The sequence below is a fragment of the Gouania willdenowi genome, chromosome 17, assembly GCF_900634775.1.
Source record: "Gouania willdenowi chromosome 17, fGouWil2.1, whole genome shotgun sequence".
Taxonomy (NCBI): domain Eukaryota; kingdom Metazoa; phylum Chordata; class Actinopteri; order Blenniiformes; family Gobiesocidae; genus Gouania; species Gouania willdenowi.
Window position 1 is genome coordinate 3,945,226 of NC_041060.1, and position 21,253 is coordinate 3,966,478.

Sequence of the window (21,253 nt, forward strand, 5' to 3'; positions counted from 1 at the left end):
CAATGACTGATGCTCATTTCCTTTTGTCATGTGACTGTTTTTCAGTTTCTCATCCACAAACCAACACACACAGGTTGTGTTGTGACTGTCACACTAACACACTACAACTGTTTACTATATAATAATTCCTACGACAAAAACCTGAAGCACACTGAAACTAAATATCTCAGTTGATTTGAAAAGTGACCAAGTACAACACGTGTCAAACTCAAGGCCCGGGGGCCAAATCCAACCCTTTAGAGCATCAAATTCGGCCCGCTGCAGAAAGTTGAAATTACAGAAAACATAAATCATTGTGTAAAAACCCCAAGTAGTTCAGTTGTGGACATCTCAGCCCTTCTAATGAAACTGTTTCATCACATTATGGCCGTCATTTTTAATCGCAAATTGTTGAAAAATCTTTATTTTTCACAAAATCCTGCAATTTTATTAAAATTATTCCACAATGTTTTCCCAAATTGGTCACAATTCAAGGAAAATATAAAGATTAGATATTGGCTGTAACTTCTATAATTTTACATGACAGAATAATGTTGAAATTACTCATTTTCCCGCCTAAAATTTGCAGCGCACATGAGATCAAAGTGGTCCGTCTTTGGCCCTCAGACTAAAATATGTTTGACACCAAGTAGATTATCAACATGTGCTCATTTGATCCATAAAACTGACACATACACGTTTCTTAGATTTTTGGAGACCCACCTTTGTGCTACTGACAACACTTCCAGTTAACTTCAAAATAAGAGCCCTATTTACAAAAGTGTTAAATCTAATGGAAGCCAAGTGATGCTTTTATTTTGAAAATGGCGATGTTTGATTTTTTTTTTTTTTTTTTTTTTTTTTTTTTTTTTTTTTTTTAGCTGGAAGCCAGTCCCAGTTCCGCTCACAATGTGAAATGGGGTGGTTGAGTGTGACTAAAATTTAGTATTAGTATGTTAGCATGACATTTTGAACAAAAGCACACACACACACAGTTACAGAAACCTATGCAAAATGACTAAAAAAAATACACATTTGGTGGAGAATATGCTGAGTCAGCATTCACGATCAGCGGAGGATGTGCCGAGTCGGCATTCACGATCAGCGGAGGATGTGCTGAGTCGGCGTTCACAATCAATTGAGAAATGCTGAGTCGGCATTCACAATCGGTGGAGCATATTCTCAAAAACACATAATAATGGGAAAAATACTCAAAAGGATTCAAAAGACACATACAATGGAGAAAAAAGCATCATGGGGCAGTAGAGTATGACTAGTGCGCACACCGTGCATACTTGGAGTGTCCCGTATAGTATACATCTGGGTATTTCTCACTGTGAACGCACTACATACTCATTTTGACGTCAGACTTGAATAGTATGTTAGTCTGACATTTACAGCACAGCCATTGTTTTTAGGCAGTGGCTAGCCGTACGGTTGTCGTATCAATATACTGACATTCTATCCGTACGCCGCGCCTCTCGTTGGCCAGTTTAGGTCACGTGACTAAGACTAAACTTAACCCTAAAAATTGTTGCACTATAGGGTTATAACTGAACTCTAAGATGCTACGTACGTGTACTTCCGTAAACATACCAATTAGGGATGTAACGATTCACTCAACTCCCGATACGATTCGATTCACGATACTGGGTTCACGATACGATTCTCTCACGATTTATTTTACAAAATGGGACTGTAGACAAATTTTAGAAAATACTGTACTATTTTCCTTTTATTTTTCATTGTCAAAAGAATTCCTTGATAAACTATTCAAAACAATGCAATTTAACAAAAAATAAATCTAGAATGAAATAAATAAAGGAATAATACAAATGAAAATGAAGCCTATTAATTTAAATTCTGGTTCTATAATAAACAATGCAAAACTGCATGATAGTTCTTTTTCTTTTAAAAGTGCAACTGAAAATGTATTTTGTGCCTTAACAATTGGACTTTTAAAAAAAACCGTGATTACACTGATTTACGTCATATTTGTTTGGACCAGCAGAGGGCGCTGGTAACACAGTGGTCGGTTGGCATGCAGAAATCTTGCAGTGAAGAAGAGAAGCTATGCTAGCAGACAGAGCTAATAGAAAAACGTGACTTTTACAGATATTCAAGTAATATTACAGATATACTTTTGGTGCTAAAGGGGTAATGAATCATTTATTAACATATTTAAGAGTAGAAGGCGGCCAGAAAGAAAGTATAAGCAGACTCCGCCCGCCGCCAACACTTGTGGATAGCGCCCTCTGCTGGTTAAAAAAAGTACTGCGATTCAATTTTCAGAAAATCGATGTCATCCGTGATACCTATGAATCGATTTTTAACTGCCTTACGATTAATCGTTACATCCCTAATACCAATAGCACCGGGGGTTGTTTGTACGGCAACCGTACAAATAGACACTTTCTTGTTTTTAACACGTGCTGAAAGACCGACACATAGCATTGATACTGTATGTTAAGGTTTCATTTATTCAGACAACTTTTTTCAGGGAATTTACTTTGATCTCCTGACATGTTATAACTGTCAGTCTTCCTCAGAGGCCTCTGGTGATTGCTTTGATGTGTCCTTGTGATTTCTTTCTAGGCGTGGCCAACTTAACAGTTCTGTCAGGCTGGCACATTAAAGCGATCAGCAGATGCCTCTGAGGAAGACTGACAGTTGAAACATGTCAGGCGATCAAAGTACATTTTCTGAAAAAGTTGTCTGAATAAGTGAAACCTTAGCAGTATTTTTCAACCATGGGGTCGTGTCCCCATATGGGGTCGCCTGGAATAAAAATGGGGTCACCTGAAATGTAGTGAATAGTAAAAAAATAAATAAAAAAATCTTCTTTTTCAAATTAGAAACACCATCACGTAATCTCAAACAACTGTATTCTATACTTTCATTTCCTCAAATAAAATCTAGTTGAAGAAAATGCAGTATGAAAAAATAATAATGAAATAGTCATTAAATTTTTATTATTATTCAAATTAAAAACACCATCACACTATTTCAAACAACTTCCTTCACTTCCTCAAATATAAATCTAGTTTTTTTTTTTTTTAAATCTCCCATGTCATGCTATTTTTCACCCATTTCTATTTGTTCTAAGAACCTTAAAACATAGTATTTGAGTTTTATTTTCCCAAACTTGCCTGTTTTCCAGAGTTTTGGCCTCTGAAAAGTCACTTTCTGAGCAACTCAACACAAACAGGCTGATTTGTGGACTACTAATGCATATTTATGAGTGGGCGTGTCTATAGACGGGACAATGACTTCCCTGCATGTCTCGCTGTGTTACGAGGATGATCAGTTATTATTTATTTTTGCTATACACACACAGTTGTGATTGTTTTCAGCCAAAAAAAACTGCACCTTACAGTAAAACACATGGCTATTTAAGCTGCTATTGAGTGTGAGTCCTTTTCCCCTCCCCACACGGTAACGTAAGGCCAGAGGACGGCCCCCGTAGTCGAGCTCATGCTGTTTTATGAACGCGTATCAACAGCAGCCGTTGCAGAAACGACAACAGCCTTTGATGTGCAGCGGCGATAGACTGTGGAAGCACTGCGTGAAGGACGCTGACATGCTCACCTTTGTGGGCGTGTCTGTTTACATGTCACAGCAGAGAGCTTCCTGGAGGCGTGGCTTCTCCAGCTGTGCCGCGAAAAAGTCATCATGAAAGTGGGAACGTGTCGTTAAATTGGAGCGAGGTGTTTGGGCTCACCCTGCAGTAAGAAAGGAGCAAACCTCTAACTAACGATTGAGGGAATCGATGAAAAAAACACTTTGGACATGTGTATGAAGCCCTAATAACACTTTATGATGTTTAAAGCACAGAAAAGTTAACTTAGCATAACATGGGCCCTTTAAATCTCTGGGGTTGCCAGACATTTCTGATATCAAAATGGGGTCACGACCCAAAAAAGGTTGAAAACCACTGCCTTAACATATTTCAAAAAAGAAGACAAAATGAACTTGCTGGAAATAGATGTATAGTATGACTATGCAATAAATATGTCACTCAAAGTAAATTGTAAGTGCAAACAACAAGTCATGAGTCGCTGACATTTGGCTCTGTTTTGTGTTTGAGTTGTAAACCTCAGCTCATAGGGGTTCTTCTTCTGGGTTCTTTCACTTTATCTCTGCAGGATTTCACTGAACGTACAAAAAAAAAAACAAAGCCATTGTTTAGGCAGAGTTGTTGTCATCCATCGCAGTGTGCAGAACGTCCTTAGATTCTACAGTCAGATACGCACGTGTTGAATTACGGTCTTTACAGGCTCCGTTCGATTTACGGTTCATGTTCTCGTGACAATAATCTTTCCTCCTGAACCTAAACCTTCTCCCTTCTCTTTTCCACAGGTCACATGCTGAGAAACGTTCTGTCCTGAGTTGAAGTGCGACGGCGAAACGTAGCAGAGAAGTTTTTGCCGTTTATCAGGTTGACGACAGCTGTGGGTTTGAGGGGTTGTCATGTGATAACACTTATTATGGTGAGTGACTTCCCTCAAAGAGCTGGTGCCCTCACACGTCCTCCTATCTCATCTGAAATGTGACTCTTGCATCCTGTTCTTTGGCATTTCCTCTACAGCTGGCCTACTACTCTTCTTTACATCTTTGCAGAAATCATGAGAAGAAGTAACTCAAAAATATTCAACTTCAAGGAGGTAAGAGTAGTTTCTTTACGTTTCATTTCAAACTATTAATAATATTAATAATAATAATAATGAGGCATGTTGTTTATTATCATCCAACCTCACCCTTGACTCTTTTTAACATTTTTAGGATTTGACGTCAACTGTGACTAAAATACTGTACATATTTGTGTTTTAATACAGAACTATGTGTCGACATGTTTTTTTAGGGATAGAATTTATCATTGAAGTGAAAGTTTCTTGTTTGTGGTTCAGAAAACTGACACAACTGTCTGTGTGATGACCTAATTTGGTCAAATATGTTCAACAATAGGAGTGGAGAGCATGTTGGCATTTCTAAGGGTGTGGAAAGATGGGCGTAAACTCAGTGAGACCCAACGATGGCGTCTAAAAAAAAAAAAAAAAGTCCAGTGTCGTGACCTGACGTCACATTATGGATTCACACCTTCACAGGATTAATTAAAGGAAGGCCTCGAACAAATGTTCACATGTAGCTTCTAGAGAAAAGTTATTCTCTAGGTCAGTGGTTCTCAAACTTTGTTGGCTCAAGTCCCCCCTTTTCTCTTGTTTGTGAATCCCAGTCCTCCCTTTGTCCCACTGCAACATTTTGCACAGAAAATTATTTCAAAATGATGGAATTAACAATTCATGTTTTAAAGAATCTCATTTTATAAATAAGTGGAAAGAAACTTTATTTAGTGCAGTGGTTCCCAACCTTTTTTGGATCGTGACCCCATTTTGATATCAAGAATTTCTGAAGACCCAAAAGACTTTTTTTTTCTTCCTAGAACTGGTTTTTCATCATGTTTGAGGTCAGATATATAAATACAGACCCTTTCCCAAAAATTAGAATATCATGAAAAGTGGTTTAATTTCCATAATTCCTTTCAAAAAGTTTAACTTTTTGAATTATGGAAATTAATCTACTTTTCCATGATATTCTAATTTTTTGGAAAAGGTCTGTACAGTATATACAGTGGTGTGAAAGTGTTTGCCCCCTTCTTGATTTCTTACTTTTTTGCATGTTTTCCACTCTTAAATGTTTGTTTCAGACCATCAAACAAAGTAAACACAAAATGCCGTTTTTAAAAGAAGGGTTTTATTAATGAGGAAGAAAAAAAAATCCAAAGCTACACTGCCCTGTGTGAAAAAGTGTTTGCCCCCTAAACCTAATAACTGGTGCGGCCCCCGTTAGCAGCAACTACTGCAATTAAGCGTTTGCGATAACTTGCAATGAGTCTTTTACAACGCTATGGATAAAAGCTCATATAAAAACTGTTTTCTCTTCTCTACATTTTTACTTCTCCTGTGGGCCGATTTGGATGCTCCAAAGGGCTAGATTTGGCCCCCAGGCCTTGAGTTTGACACATGCTTTAATTGAGTAATTTTGTGTTAGTTTCTCTGTCATTTCGTGTGTATATTCTGTGTGTTGTTCTAATGTAAATGTTTCTCTCTCAGAGGCAGTGGGACAGCTCCGAGGACGAGCCGTGCACGGTGACATGTGCCGTGAGGAGGCTGTGCTCAGGCACCGTGCACCTGCCTCGGCTCTCCTGCAGACCCTCAGAGAAAGACCGGGGGGGGCGGGACCTCAGCCCCGCATCTGGATATGACAAGGATAGACGGGAGCACGGCCCCACATCTGGATCCAGACCCCATCGTCACCTTCATCACTCCAAGAGCCTGGGCACCCTGACCAGCTATGGATCCTCAGCTCTGTGAGTCATCTTCATTGTTCATCTGATTTATTTCATCGTCTTCGTCTGGAGAGGAAAGAATTGGTTTGTTTTGAGTGTTTTTTGTCATTTTATTTGCTGTCATTTTCTTTTGTTTTTATTGACATTTTTTATATATTTCTTTCATTCTGTGTCTTTTTTGTGTACTTTTGTTTCTTGAAATTGCTTTGTTGCATTTTTTTGTCTTTGTTTTAATTTTGTTTGTTTGTGTTTTTTTTATATAAGTTTTTGTTTTGGGTGTTTTATGTCATTTTATGTATTTCTGTAGACATTTTGTGTATCTTTTGCTGTCCTTTTGTTTCTAGTTTTGTATATATTTAATTCTGTGCATTTTTAGTTATTTTGTATTTTGAAATCAATTTGTACATTTTTGTATCTTTGTTGTAATTTAGTTTTTTGTCTGTTTTTCTGTCATTTTGCTGTATTTTTGCAGTCTTCTTGTGTGGTTTTGAAGTAAGTTTGTCTAATTATTTTTGTAATTTTGTAATTTATAATTTTGTATGTTTTTTAAAAAAAATAATTGTGTTTCTGGAGTCAGTTTTCTGTATTTGTTTACACCAAGTGTATATTTGATTCTTTTTAAATTTATTTAATATAATTATTTTTTTCTTAAAATCATGAGTGGAAATAATGCTGCTAGAGCTTTGATTGTGTGTTTTTGTTGTCATTTTGTATATTTTTGTGTCATTTTTGTATTGTTTTTTGTTCTTGTTTTGGGTTTTTTATGTCATTTTCTATATTCTATGTCACTTTGTGTATATTTCTTTAATTGTGTGTATTTTTGAAGTTCTTTTGTTTTTTGAAATCATTTTGTATATATTTATGTTGCGTTTTTGTGTATCTTTAGTGTAATTTTTTATGTTTGTGTTATTTTTGTTTCGTTTTTTGTGGTTGGTTTGGGTATTTTGTCATTTTTTATATTAATTTTGTCATGTTGTATTGTTTCGTGTCATTCTTGAGTAATTTTTTAGTTGTTTTGGGTGTTTTCGTGGTTGTTTTGTATATTTTCTGTCATTTTTTCATATCGCAGTATTCTTGTGTGGTTTTGTTGTAAGTGTCTAATTTTCTGTAATTTTGTATGTTCTTTTGGAGTCATTTTGTGTATTTTTGTACACCAAGTGTATGATTCTTTTTAATACATAATTTTTCCTTTGTTCATCATACACTTTATCTTTGTTCTTTATCGTGATTGTAAAGAATGCTGTTAGATGTGTGGTTGTGTCAGTAGTTCAGACGTCTGTCAGCAGAGATCAGGTACAGATACCGCTGCACTTTCTTGTGATGAATCATCTACACACACGTTTGTATTTTTCTTTAAAGCTGAAACTTACGTAGGCTGCTGTTCAAGCTGGACTGGCATCAGTTTATTGCTTTTCTCTGGGTTTTCTATCCACTGTGTTGCCATGTTGGAAGGTTTCTGAACATACTTGCACTTACTGTGGGTATGGCTGTTTCAACACAATAAGAGATTATAGATATATATATATATATATATATATATATATATATTATGTATATATATATGATATATATATATATATATATATATATATGTATATATGTATATATGTATATATGTATATATGTATGTATTATATATATATGTATATCGTATATATGTCTATATGTCTATATTATGTATCTATATATCTCTCTCTTTCTCTCTCTCTCTCTCTCCTATCTCTCTCTATCTGTCTGTCTCTCTCTCTCTCTCTGTCTGTTGTCTCTCTCTCTCTCTCTCTTTCTCTCTCTCTCCTCTCTCTCTCTCTCCTCTTCTCTGTCTCTGTCTGTCTAGTCTCTCTGTCTGTCTCTCTCTCCTCTCTCTCTCTCCTGTCTCTCTGTCTGTCTGTCTCTCTGTCTGTCTCTCTCTCTCTCTCTCTCCCTCTCTCTCTCTCTCTGCTCTGTCTCTCTCTCTCTCTCCTCTCTCTCTCTCTCTCTGTCTGTCTCTCCCTCTCTCTCTCTCCTCCTCTCCTGTCTCTGTCTGTCTCTCTCTCTCTCTCTCTCTCCTCTGTCTGTCTCTCTCTCCTCTCCTCTCTCTCTCTCTCACACCCCTCCTCTCTCTGTCTGTCTCGCTCTTCCTTCTGTTCTCTCTCTCTCTCTGTCTGTCTCTTCTCTCTCTCTCTCTTCTCTCTCTCCTCTCTCTCCCCTCGCCTCCTCGCCATCCCCTACATTTTTCCTATTTAAAGTGCAAAAAGTGCCACTCTGCACTTATTCAACACAATTAGCACATCAACATTTTCTGGCAGTAATTAAAACCTGTGGACATTGACTATGTCTCCTGCAGTTGGAAATTTCAAATTGAAAGTCATTTTTTGTATTTTATTTGGCATTTTGGGTGTTTTTGGAGTAATTTTGATGAGTTTATTTTTTAATGTTTTTTTAATTTTCTAATTAAAAAGTGTATTTTTGTGTTTTTTCTGTCATTATAGGAGTTTTTGTTATTTTGTGAATATTAGTTGTCATGCTTTGTGTTTTTCTAGTTGTTATTTGTGGGTTGGTTTTATTTATTTAGTGTCTTCATGTTCTCATTTTGCGCATTTAGTCATTTTCTAAAATCTAAAAATCTCTCAGTTGTGTGTATTTGAAGTCATTCTCTGTATTTGTGTTGTTTTTGATGCATTATTTGTTTCTGTTATTATATTTGTGTTCATGTTGTCATTTTTTGTGTTTTTCTGTCTTTTGTCTAACGTGTGTTTTGTGTGTTTTTGTTGTTAGCTTCTGTGTTTCATGAGTTGTTTTGTGTATTTTTTTGAGCCATTATGTGTGTTTTTGTTATTATTCTGTGTTCTTTACATTATAAGTGTTTCTAAACATTAAATTAGAACATTGACTTTGTCTCCTGCAGTTGGAAATACTTGCAGATATAGTAGGAATGTAAATGCATACTTCCCCCGCCCCATCTGTACCACCAACTTTTAGCATTTTAATATCACGATATCTTGTTGCACGATATGTCAGTTATAAAAATATCTGTCTGTGTATTTTCTTGTCAATCTGTGTGTTTGTTATAGTCATTTTCTGTATTTCTGTCATTTTCAGAATTTTTCCTGCGTTTTATGAGTCAATATTTGTGTTTTTGTCATTATTGTGTGTGTTATTTTGTGTATTTTTCTGTCATTTTGTATATTTTGTTTGCATTTAGTGTTTTTTTTTTTGTCATTTTGGGAATTGTTGTCATTTTGTGGGTTTTTCAAGTTTTTTTCTCAAATGTTCTTGGCGATTTGTGTGTTTTTGCACTCGTTCTCTGTATTTTTTGTGGTTTTGGATAATTTTCTGACCGTGTGGGATTTTTTTTGCTTTTGTTTCATGTATTTTTTGAGTCATTATTTGTGTTTTTGTCAATATTGTGTGTGTTCATGTTGTCATTTTGTTTATTTTTCTGTCATTTTGTTGCACGTTTTTTGTCTTTCGTGTAATTTTGTATTTGTGTTGTTGTTTTGTGTGTTTTAGGACTCTTTGTGTGTCTTTGTGTCGTCTCTGTGGACCTCATGGAATCAGTGAGGCACTTTTAGGGATCAAAGTCAGTTGAAAAATATCTGCCGAGTTCAGCACTAATTAAAGCTCTTAGTTTCAAAGCTTGTTGTTTAAAATGCTCTGGCCACTGGTGAGAGCTGTGATGTTATGGTGTGTGTGTGTGTTGTTACACTTGTGTGAGGAGCTGATGATGATGATGATGATGATGGAGTGTGTATCTATTTAAAAGGCTCCTACCAGCTGCTGGTCATAGGTTCAGTCCTGAGGGTCATTGTTAGTTTCTCTAGACGTACATGGAGCCTTTGATCACAGAGGAACCTTTTCTCACATGGAAACAAAAAGCTGTGGTGTTGCCTGTGGTCACAGATAGAGAGCGCCATCGTGACGGCGCTCGTGTCCTCTGTAGCTTTATCTACCTCGGAGGCGCTTCATGTGATCAGCTCGGAGCGTGTGAAAGACAACAAAGTCACACCTCAGGGGCCGCGGGAAATAACTGATAACCAAGTATGAAGTTATTATTAGAAAACTACTGCTGGTGTTAGTGTGAAACCATTAATAAACCACTTACAGTCACCATACAAGAACATGTCCTCTTTTCACATCTTGTACAGGCTATCCGTGGATATTTTTTAATTTAAAAGACCGTAATTCTGCTAATATTTACTCTTATCAGAGAAATTCCACCAGTTTCTCAAAGCTAAGGACATTAAAATGAACATTAATTGTAAGTATTGTAATGCTAATGGTTGGTAAAGCATTGTAAACAGCTTTGAACAGGTTGTGTGATGCATTTTGTTCTCGGCGCGAATTTCCCGTGTAGTTCTGCAGACGTGATGTCAAATGACGCTGATGTGCGTTCTCTTCGGCTTGGAGCGGCTCCACTCTGCCAGAAATAAAGAAAAAGAAGTGATAGAACGCTTGGAGACTGAAAGAAGACAAGCGCAGTGGACCAAACTACTGTTTGGTTCCGCAGAGGCATACGCACAGGTCTTCCAGTTAAAGTGCTTACCAGGCTGTATTTTTTCATCTGACTCAAACCCAACAGTTAAAACCTCATTTTTTCTTCACATAATTGACATATTTCTGTGTTTTTGTGGTCAGCACCGCTTTTATTAACAATGTCTAATGTCCACAAAACAGATCAGTTCACGGGGTAACAAGGGAAACACAAACAGACAGAGACCCTGTGGATCTATTTCCATCATCCATGTATCAAAGCTAGTGATAATCCATGTTCTTGTGCAGTAAAAGGCGTGTATGAACCAAGGGTCACCAACCAAGCTATCGTGCTAATGCCATACGTAGCCATACCAGCCTGTCATTGCCTGATCCCGTTAGATCTGTGAAGCTAAGCAGGTCTGGGTCTGGTTAGTAGGTGGATGGAGACCACTGAGAATTCCAGGGGGACAGTCACCCCAGTGGTATCTGTCATTGTGTCCTTGGGCAAGGCACTTCACCAGCATTGCCTAGTATGAATGTAGTGTGTGAGCGAGTGTTGGTGGTGGTCGGAGGGGCCGATGGCGCACTATGGCAGCCTCGCTTCTGTCAGTCTGCCCCAGGGCAGCTGTGGCTACATGAGTAGCTTACCACCACTAAGTGTGGAGTGAAAGAATACCACCTTCATTCTGGAAAGCGCTTCGAGTGTCTATGATGAAGAGCTACATAAAATACAATGTATAATTATTATTTTTAAAAAGCACTTCTTAAATACCACATTTTTATGGTTTCACTTTAATTAGAGGCTAAGCTAATAAGGAAGGCTAGCAGTAACTTAAAAAGGTAGGAAATGTTGAGGTTTCGACATGAAACCCTTTATTTCTCCTAATTTATGTTTTATTTCATAGAAAATATCATGCTCCTATTTTTAACAAACAACGTGTGAAACATGTGAAATGTAACAATTGTAATATTTCATTAAAAAAATCTGTTTTATTATGTTTTCAAAAATGTATCTTATATTTTATATTATATATAACCAAGTTCCCAAAGTGGGGTACAGTACAATAACATTAGAAACTAGAATATTATAGAGCAGTTACTGTTAATGCTAATGCTAGGCTATTGCTAGGTGAATGTTAATGCTAGGATAATGCTATTGCTAGGCTAATGTTAGGTCAATGTTAATGTTGGGCTAATGCTAATGCTAGGCTAATTCTATTGCTATGTTAATGTTAGTGCTATTGCTAGGTTAATGCTATTTCTAGGTCAATATTAATGCTAGGCTAATCATCTTGCTATGCTAATATTAATGTTGATGCTAGGTTAATGCTATTGCTAGGATAATGTTAGGTTAATGTTAGGCTAATGCTAATGCTAGGCTAATTCTATTGCTATGTTAATGTTAGTGCTATTGCTAGGTTAATGCTATTTCTAGGTCAATATTAATGCTAGGCTAATCATCTTGCTATGCTAATGTTAATGTTGATGCTAGGTTAATGCTATTGCTAGGCTAATGCTAGATAATGCTAATGCCAACGATAACCTAATGTAGTGAGACGCTGGCCAGCACCTGCAATATTTGCAATGCAAATATTCTAGTTATTATTATTACAATATATTATTATTATTATTATATATTATTCCTCAACAGGATAGGTAAAATTCACTGTAGGGCTACATTGTATATGACATTACATTGTTATGTTTTTTTAAGTGCAGGAGTGGGGGGTGCAAAAACTTTATGAGGTGCAGCACTATTTATCTGTAATAAGTACTAACTACATCTGTACATACTGTAAGAATCTATTTTTATGAGTTTAAATACTGGAAAGTAAATCAGATTTTAGATGGAGCTCAATGATGACTAGAGCTCTATAGAAAGAGGAGCAAAGCCCGATAGAGAGATTAAAAGAGACCTAATAGCTGTGAATTTATTCAAAAAGGTTATTTATTGACGTTTATATTCAATGATTATTTCCTGTTCTGTAAGTTTTGAGTTTTTTGTTATAGTTTTAATGTCTAGAAGGGTACTGTATGTTTCTCATATTGTTTCATTGAGATTTTCAGAAGGTTTTATATGAGATTTTTCAAGGACGGATTGTTAAAATGCATAATAAAGGTGATTGACTTCACTCACTACTGATTGAGTTTAGATTGTTTTTAAACCTTATGAATAATATCAACTTATTTATACATTATGCTGTATTTTGCCGTTACAAGGTAGATTCAAGAAAAGGTTGAGTACACTGAGGTCACCCTAAACAAGATGGTACCAAATATTAGTAGAGATGGAGGAGGAAGAAGATGGAAGCAGAGAGTTGGAAACTTAGAGAGAGAGAAAAGCAGGGGGTGAAGTGTTCCTCTGCTCGCTGTAAATCAAACGTCCATATTTAGTTTTAGAGGGAAGGGTTTCAGTAATGTAAACAAAGCCCAGGGAGAGGAAACAGAGACAGGACGACTGATGTCACAGTCCATCGCTCAGCTCTCAGCTCTCAGTTTGGACTCTGAAGGAAGGGAAAATACAACAGTTGGAGATACATTTTGGATTTTAATCAAAAAAGGATTTGGAGTTACGACAAAACACGAGGAGAAGAAGAAGAAGCTCAAGAAGCAAAGACAGGATCTGTAGGTCTGGTGACCATGAGTGACACGTGCACTGAGAGCTCTGAGGAGGAACATTCTGATGACCAGAACCCAACGGTGAAGCGTCTCCCAATGATCCAGCTGAGGCCCAGGTCCAGAACTGGATCTGCAGGTGCTTCTCCTAAGGTTTCTCCTCGTAGTTCTCCCAGAGACTCCCCCATGCTGCTCAGGAAGCTGCTGATGAACCGTAGCATCAACCTGCAGAGACGCCGCTTCACCTTGGCCCACACGCCCAGGTACACGTAGTTTATGTTCACACGCCCAGGTACACGTAGTTTATGTTCACACGCCCAGGTACACGTAGTTTATGTTCACACGCCCAGGTACACGTAGTTTGTTTATGTTTACACGCCCAGGTACACGTAGTTTATGTTCACACGCCCAGGTACACGTAGTTTGTTTATGTTCACACGCCCAGGTACACGTAGTTTATGTTCACACGCCCAGGTACACGTAGTTTATGTTCACACGCCCAGGTACACGTCGTTTATGTTCACACGCCCAGGTACACGTAGTTTATGTTCACACGCCAAGGTACACGTCGTTTATGTTCACACGCCCAGGTACACGTAGTTTATGTTCACACGCCAAGGTACACGTAGTTTATGTTCACACGCCCAGGTACACGTAGTTTATGTTCACACGCCCAGGTACACGTAGTTTATGTTCACACGCCCAGGTACACGTAGTTTATGTTCACACGTACAGGTACACGTAGTTTATGTTCACACGCCCAGGTACACGTAGTTTATGTTCACACGCCCAGGTACACGTCGTTTATGTTCACACGCCCAGGTACACGTAGTTTATGTTCACACGCCCAGGTACACGTAGTTTATGTTCACACGCCCAGGTACACGTAGTTTGTTTATGTTCACACGCCCAGGTACACGTAGTTTGTTATGTTCACACGCCCAGGTACACGTAGTTTATGTTCACACGCCCAGCTACACGTAGGTTATGTTCACACGCCAGGCTACACGTACTTTGTTTATGTTCACACGCCCAGGTACACGTAGTTTATGTTCACACGCCCAGGTACACGTAGTTATGTTCACACGCCCAGGTACACGTAGTTTGTTTATGTTCACACGCCCAGGTACACGTAGTTTATGTTCACACGCCCAGGTACACGTAGTTTTATGTTCACACGCCCAGGTACACGTAGTTTATGTTCACACGCCCAGGTACACGTAGTTTGTGTTCACACGCCCAGGTACACGTAGTTTGTTTATGTTCACACGCCCAGGTACACGTAGTTTGTTTATGTTCACACGCCCAGGTACACGTAGTTTATGTTCACACGCCCAGGTACACGTAGTTTGTTTATGTTCACACGCCCAGGTACACGTAGTTTATGTTCACACGCCCCAGGTACACCGTAGTTTATGTTCACACGCCCAGGTACACGTAGTTTATGTTCACACGCCCAGGTACACGTAGTTTATGTTCACACGCCCAGGTACACGTAGTTTATGTTCACACGCCCAGGTACACGTAGTTTATGTTCACACACGCCCAGGTACACGTAGTTTATGTTCACACGCCCAGGTACACGTAGTTTATGTTCACACGCCCAGGTACACGTAGTTTATGTTCACACGCCCAGGTACACGTAGTTTATGTTCACACGCCCAGGTACACGTAGTTTATGTTCACACGCCCAGGTACACGTAGTTTATGTTCACACGCCCAGCTACACGTAGTTTATGTTCACACGCCCAGGTACACGTAGTTTGTTTATGTTCACACGCCCAGGTACACGTAGTTTATGTTCACACGCCCAGGTACACGTAGTTTATGTTCACACGCCCAGGTACACGTAGTTTATGTTCACACGCCCAGGTACACGTAGTTTATGCTCACACGCCCAGGTACACGTAGTTTATGCTCACACGCCCAGGTACACGTAGTTTGTTTATGTTCAAATTTATCACAATATCAATATCTACAAATTTCACCTTTACAAGTACAAAATAGTATGAAATAGAATTTATTTAAAAAAATCATTTTAACTTGCGAGAACAAGTAATCAGTAACTAACTTAATTTTTGCTTCTACAACAGTTTATGATTTTGTTTTTGTGTATTTTGTCATTTTGTATTTTTGTTGTGTATTTTTTTGCTGTCATTTTGTCATATTTTATTGTATTTTTGTCCTTTAGTGTAGTTTTTAAAAATGTTTTTCAGAGTTATTTTGCGTATATTTTGAGTGGTTTTGTATATTTACTTTGGCAGGCCGCACAAAATTAGTTCGAGGGCCACATTTATTTTATTATTTTATATATATTTTATATATATTTATATATATTTATATATTTTATTTTATTTTATTATTTTGTATGTTTTTATGTGTATTTTCTCGTCATTTGTGAAATGATTTCCACATTTTTTTCAGTTCACTTCTGTTTCATTACAGAAACAGAACATTGTGTGTGTGTGTGTGTGTGTGTGTGTGTGTGTGTGTGTGTGTGTTTGTGTGTGTGTGTTCCATCTGTCAGCAACACGATCATCTTTTTATTTGACCTCAGCAGTACGCTGAGTACACACACACACACACACACACACACACTGATATCCTCCTTCATTAAGGATGCAATGGTTCTATGAAGCTACCTGTCGTTAGCTTTTATGAGCCTTTATTGCATCACGTCAGCCAATGATTCCGGTTCACATCAAACATTGACTTAGAGAAGGCGACACACACACACACACACACACGCATACATACAATACGTTTTGCTTTGCAGAGACAGTAAGGCTTTTATTCTGATGTTTGTTTTTTGTCTTTCTATTGTGTTTTGTAAGTTTTTAGTCCTGTTTTGTGTTTTTGAAGTCATTTAGTGTAATTTTGTTGTAATTTTGTGTGTTTTTGGAGTCATTTTGTTGATTTTTCTGTCATTTGGGGATTTTTTGTTGTCATTTTGTGTGTTTTTCGAGTTGTTTTCTAAAATGTTATCGTCAAATTGTGTGTTTTTGTAGTCATTCTCTGTATTTTTGTTGTTTTGGAAAGTTTTCTGACAGTTTGGGATTCATTTTGTGTGTTTATGTTGTTATTTTGTAAATCTGTTGTTTTTGTAGTCATTTTGTGTAATTTTTTTTTAGTTGTTTGTGTTTTTGTCATTTCTTTGTGTTCATGTTGTAATTTTTTGTATTTTCTTGTAATTTTCAGAAATGATTGTATTTTCCTGCGACTTTGTGTTTGTGTAATTTTGAACATTTTCATTCATTTTATGGACTGTTGTGTATGTGTGTAATTTTATAGTGCGTTTTGTGTGTTTTTGGAATCATTTTGTGTCTGTCTTTTTGTTTTGTGTGTTTTATGAGTCGTTTTGTGTATTTTTGGAATCTTTTTGTGTACTTTTGTTGACATTTTAATCTCTTTTTGTATGTTTTTGGGAGTAATTTTTGTTGATTATGTTGAGCTTAAAATTCCTTTCAACGTCTTGGTTCACAATTTGGGCCACACAGAGTTAGCCTGAGGGCCACATGTGGCTCCCGGGCCGCCATTTTCCCATGTGTGGTTTAGGTTCTGCAGAGACCAGAGAGGAGTGTGTGAGTGAAGAGAAAACGCCTCAGACAACCTTTAACCGCTGCTGTTAAAGCCCTGTCGTACTTTTATTAGACATAGAGGAGTTTTTAACATTTTTTCTGAAAGCTTGTAGAAAAACTCCCCCAGTGTTTACATCTCTATTCACCTCCATAAACACTGAGTCACTTTGTCACTTCCATCAAACTCTTTCATTAGTTTCTGTGAGTCTGCTGAAAGGCTAAACATTAGAGTCAGGAGCCGCTCTGTGATGTTTAACATGTCAGTTTTAATACTGCACAGCCCTGCAGTCTGTGCTTTAAAACATGCTGCTGCTCCATCCCGTAATGTCAGCGCTCCAATGAATGGCTGCTGATGACTTATTGCAGGATGAATGGAGAGAACAGCCATTAAACAAGCTGAGGATCTAGTGGAAAAATAAATGTCGTAGGGCAGGAGGCTCAAATATAGAACATAGCAAGCATGTTATTTTCACATAATGTCTGGGTTGATGAAATAGATTTTTCCACTGCTGAGACACAACGTCAAACTCATCGGTTTTATAGGAAGAAGTTTTATTTTTTTTAAACAACATCTGACTCTGATACGACACATTGATAGAAACCAAACCCAGAGAAGACAAACGCACACTGTTGTTATGACTGTTTCTAATCTTTTATTTATTGTTACACAAAAATAATCAAAATGACACCACCAACACACGAAATGACACAAAATGACAACATGAACACGCTAAATAATAACAGAAACACAAAAATGGTGTAAAAAAATGCATATGAAACCATAAAAATCGCCCCCAAAAAATAAACAAAATTACTCAAAATGCAAGTTTTTGTGTGTGTTTGGTATCATTTTGTGTATTTTTTTTTTGTCATTTTGGGAATTTTTGTTGTCATTTTGTGTCTTTTGAGATCATTTGTAAATTGTTCTTGGGGATTTGTGTGTTTTGTGGATTTTTGTGGATTTTGTGTGTTTTTTAAAAAAAAAATTTGGTGTGTTCTTGTCATTTTGTTTATGTCCTTTTTGAAAAATGTATTGTGGATTTGTGTGTTTTTTAATCATTTGTGTTTTTTAAAAAAAATATTTGGTGTGTTCTTGTCATTTTGTTTATGTCCTTTTTGAAAAATGTATTGTGGATTTGTGTGTTTTTAAAAATAAAATCATTTGTGTTTTTGTTTATACTTAATGTCATTTTGTTTGCATTTTGTGTGTTTCTGAGTCATTTTTCTATACATTTTTCTTGAGGATTTGGTTTTTGGAAATTTTTGTTTTTCATGTGTACTGTATACTTTCTCCATCTAGTATACATCTGTGTATTTCTTGCGTACTCAATCTTTTCATACTATCTTATATGAACACACTACGTACTCATTTTGAGTAGTACGTTAGTACGCTACTATGAGTAGTACGTTAGTACGAGTAGTACGTTAGTACGCTACTATGAGTAGTACGTTAGTACGAGTAGTACGTTAGTACGAGTAGTACGTTAGTACGCTACTATGAGTAGTACGTTAGTACGAGTAGTACGTTAGTACGAGTAGTATGTTAGTATGAGTAGTACGTTTGTACGTTAGTATGTTAGTATGAGTAGTACGTTAGTATGAGTAGTACGTTAGTACGTTAGTTTGTTAGTATGAGTAGTACGTTAGTATGAGTAGTACGTTAGTATATTAGTATGAGTAGTACGTTAGTATGAGTAGTACGTTAGTATGAGTAGTACGTTAGTATGTTAGTATGAGTAGTACGTTAGTATGAGTAGTACGTTAGTATGAGTAGTACATTAGTATGAGTAGTACGTTAGTATGAGTAGTATGAGTAGTGCTTTAGTATGAGTAGTACGTTAGTACGTTAGTATGAGTAGTACGTTCGTATGAGTAGTACGTTAGTATGAGTAGTACATTAGTATGAGTAGTACGTTAGTATGAGTAGTATGAGTAGTGCTTTAGTATGAGTAGTACGTTAGTATGAGTAGTATGAGTAGTACTTTAGTATGAGTAGTATGAGTAGTACTTTAGTATGAGTAGTATTAGTATGAGTAGTACTTTGGTATGAGTAGTACTTTGGTATGAGTAGTACTTTGGTATGAGTAGTACTTTGGTATGAGTAGTATTAGTATGAGTAGTACTTTAGTATGAGTAGTACTTTAGTATGAGTAGTACTTTAGTATGAGTAGTACTTTGGTATGAGCAGTATGAGTAGTACTTTGGTATGAGCAGTATGAGTAGTACTTTGGTATGAGCAGTATGAGTAGTACTTTAGTATGAGTAGTACTTTGGTATGAGCAGTATGAGTAGTACTTTAGTATGAGTAGTGTGAGTAGTACTTTAGTATGAGTAGTGTGAGTAGTACTTTAGTATGAGTAGTACTTTGGTATGAGCAGTATGAGTAGTACTTTAGTATGAGTAGTACTTTAGTATGAGTAGTGTGAGTAGTACGTTAGTATGAGTAGTACTTTAGTATGAGTAGTATGAGTAGTACTTTAGTATGAGTAGTACTTTGGTATGAGTAGTACTTTGGTATGAGCAGTATGAGTAGTACTTTAGTATGAGTAGTACTTTAGTATGTGTAGTGTGAGTAGTACTTTAGTATGAGTAGTAGGTTAGTATGAGTAGTACTTTAGTATGAGCAGTATGAGTAGTACTTTAGTATGAGTAGTACTTTGGTATGAGCAGTATGAGTAGTACTTTAGTATGAGTAGTGTGAGTAGTACTTTAGTATGAGTAGTACGTTAGTATGAGTAGTACTTTAGTATGAGTAGTACTTTAGTATGAGTAGTACTTTGGTATGAGTAGTATGAGTAGTACTTTAGTATGATTAGTATTAGTATGAGTAGTACTTTGGTATGATTAGTATTAGTATGAGTAGTACTTTAGTATGAGTAGTACTTTGGTATGAGCAGTATGAGTAGTATGAGTAGTACTTTAGTATGATTAGTATTAGTATGAGTAGTACTTTGGTATGAGTAGTACTTTGGTATGATTAGTATTAGTATGAGTAGTACTTTGGTATGAGTAGTACTTTGGTATGATTAGTATTAGTATGAGTAGTACTTTGGTATGAGCAGTATGAGTAGTGCTTCTTTTACCTTCATTTATTCTGGATTTTGTCCTTGTTTTAGTTCGGGCAAATCCACAGCCTCCTAGTTTCTCTATTCCTCCACTAGAGGTCACTGTGCTGTGAAACATCAGTCTGGCTTTTTCTGTGGATCTCAGAAACAAACAACTTTTAATGTGAAAGTTTATTTTAAAGAGTTTCAATTTGTTCTCTTTTCTCTTGTGGTTTTGTAAATAGTTGGAAATGAGTTTGTCTTTAGTGGATTCTACATTTGTGCAGTTATTTACATTTACAAAAATTATTATTGAATTATTGAATTCCCACTTAAATTTATTAAAAAGTTTTGCCTCCGACGCAATTCCGACTCTTACCAATGATTTTAAAATTTTTCAACCTTTTTTAACTGTGAACTTTTTTCAGCTTTTTCAACAACTTTATTTAGATTGTTTCACATCCTTTTACCTGTTAATATTTTTCATCTTGATTCTACTTTCTGCAATTTTTCTAACTTTTTCTGAACTACTTTCAGTGCTTTTCCAACACGTTATAGCCTATATCTATGTTTTTCAGCTCATTTCAACTGTTTTCATCATATTTTCTGCATTATTTCAGACGTAAATATCACCACATTCATCCGCACTTGCATTTTCTTCAGGAAATGCCTTTTTTTGGGTGATTTGTGGCATGGAATTTTAAAATGTCCCCAGTACTATTCAAAAATAATTTCATCTACAAAAAAATTCAATTACATTTGGGGGGAAAACGCATGCAAACAGAATATTGAATTATTGATTCTGCTGCTGGGATGTGGTGAGGACAGCTGGAGAAAGGCTGTGTGATCATGTGACGATAATATGATAGTATAATAGAGCACATTAGGGTACAGTATATATCTTTATTTAACACTTGATCATTTTCTCATTCAATTATTGTCGTTTACTGCCAAAGTAGTGGTTTTCTGTCACTTTTTCTTTGTTAACCGTTCAGCCCACCCCTCTCTCTCTCTCTCTCTCTCTCTCTCTCTCTCTCTCTCTCTCTCTCGGGGGACACAGTGCAGTTGTTTGTTGTTTTTAGCCATAGTTTGGGTCCCACCATTCTCAGGAGGGATAGAAAGAAGAAGAGAAAGCAGAAGTCAGTCCATCATGGCTCCACTGACAGGGAGGACAACATGGGACGTCCCACCACTCCAGGGATTATTATAACGCTCCTCTTCACCTCCTTTTTTCCCAC

At 36.8% G+C, this 21,253-nt stretch overlaps 1 protein-coding gene across 2 annotated transcripts in view; it reads left to right on the plus strand.

Annotated features, from left to right (window-relative positions):
• The first annotated feature begins 4,205 nt into the window (after nucleotides 1-4,205).
• pde4ca (phosphodiesterase 4C, cAMP-specific a) overlaps nucleotides 4,206-21,253 on the plus strand; it is a 60,889-nt gene continuing 43,841 nt past the window's right edge. Inside the window, exons 1-3 of one of the 2 annotated variants that reach the window (XM_028472183.1) lie at nucleotides 4,206-4,469; nucleotides 4,568-4,643; nucleotides 6,090-6,346. In XM_028472183.1, coding sequence (XP_028327984.1) covers nucleotides 4,605-4,643; nucleotides 6,090-6,346 — 296 coding nt within the window. In that variant the 5' untranslated portion in view covers nucleotides 4,206-4,469; nucleotides 4,568-4,604. Of the gene's footprint in view, nucleotides 4,470-4,567; nucleotides 4,644-6,089; nucleotides 6,347-13,492; nucleotides 13,657-21,253 lie in introns of those variants that run through there. The other variant, XM_028472184.1, reaches the window with a different exon arrangement.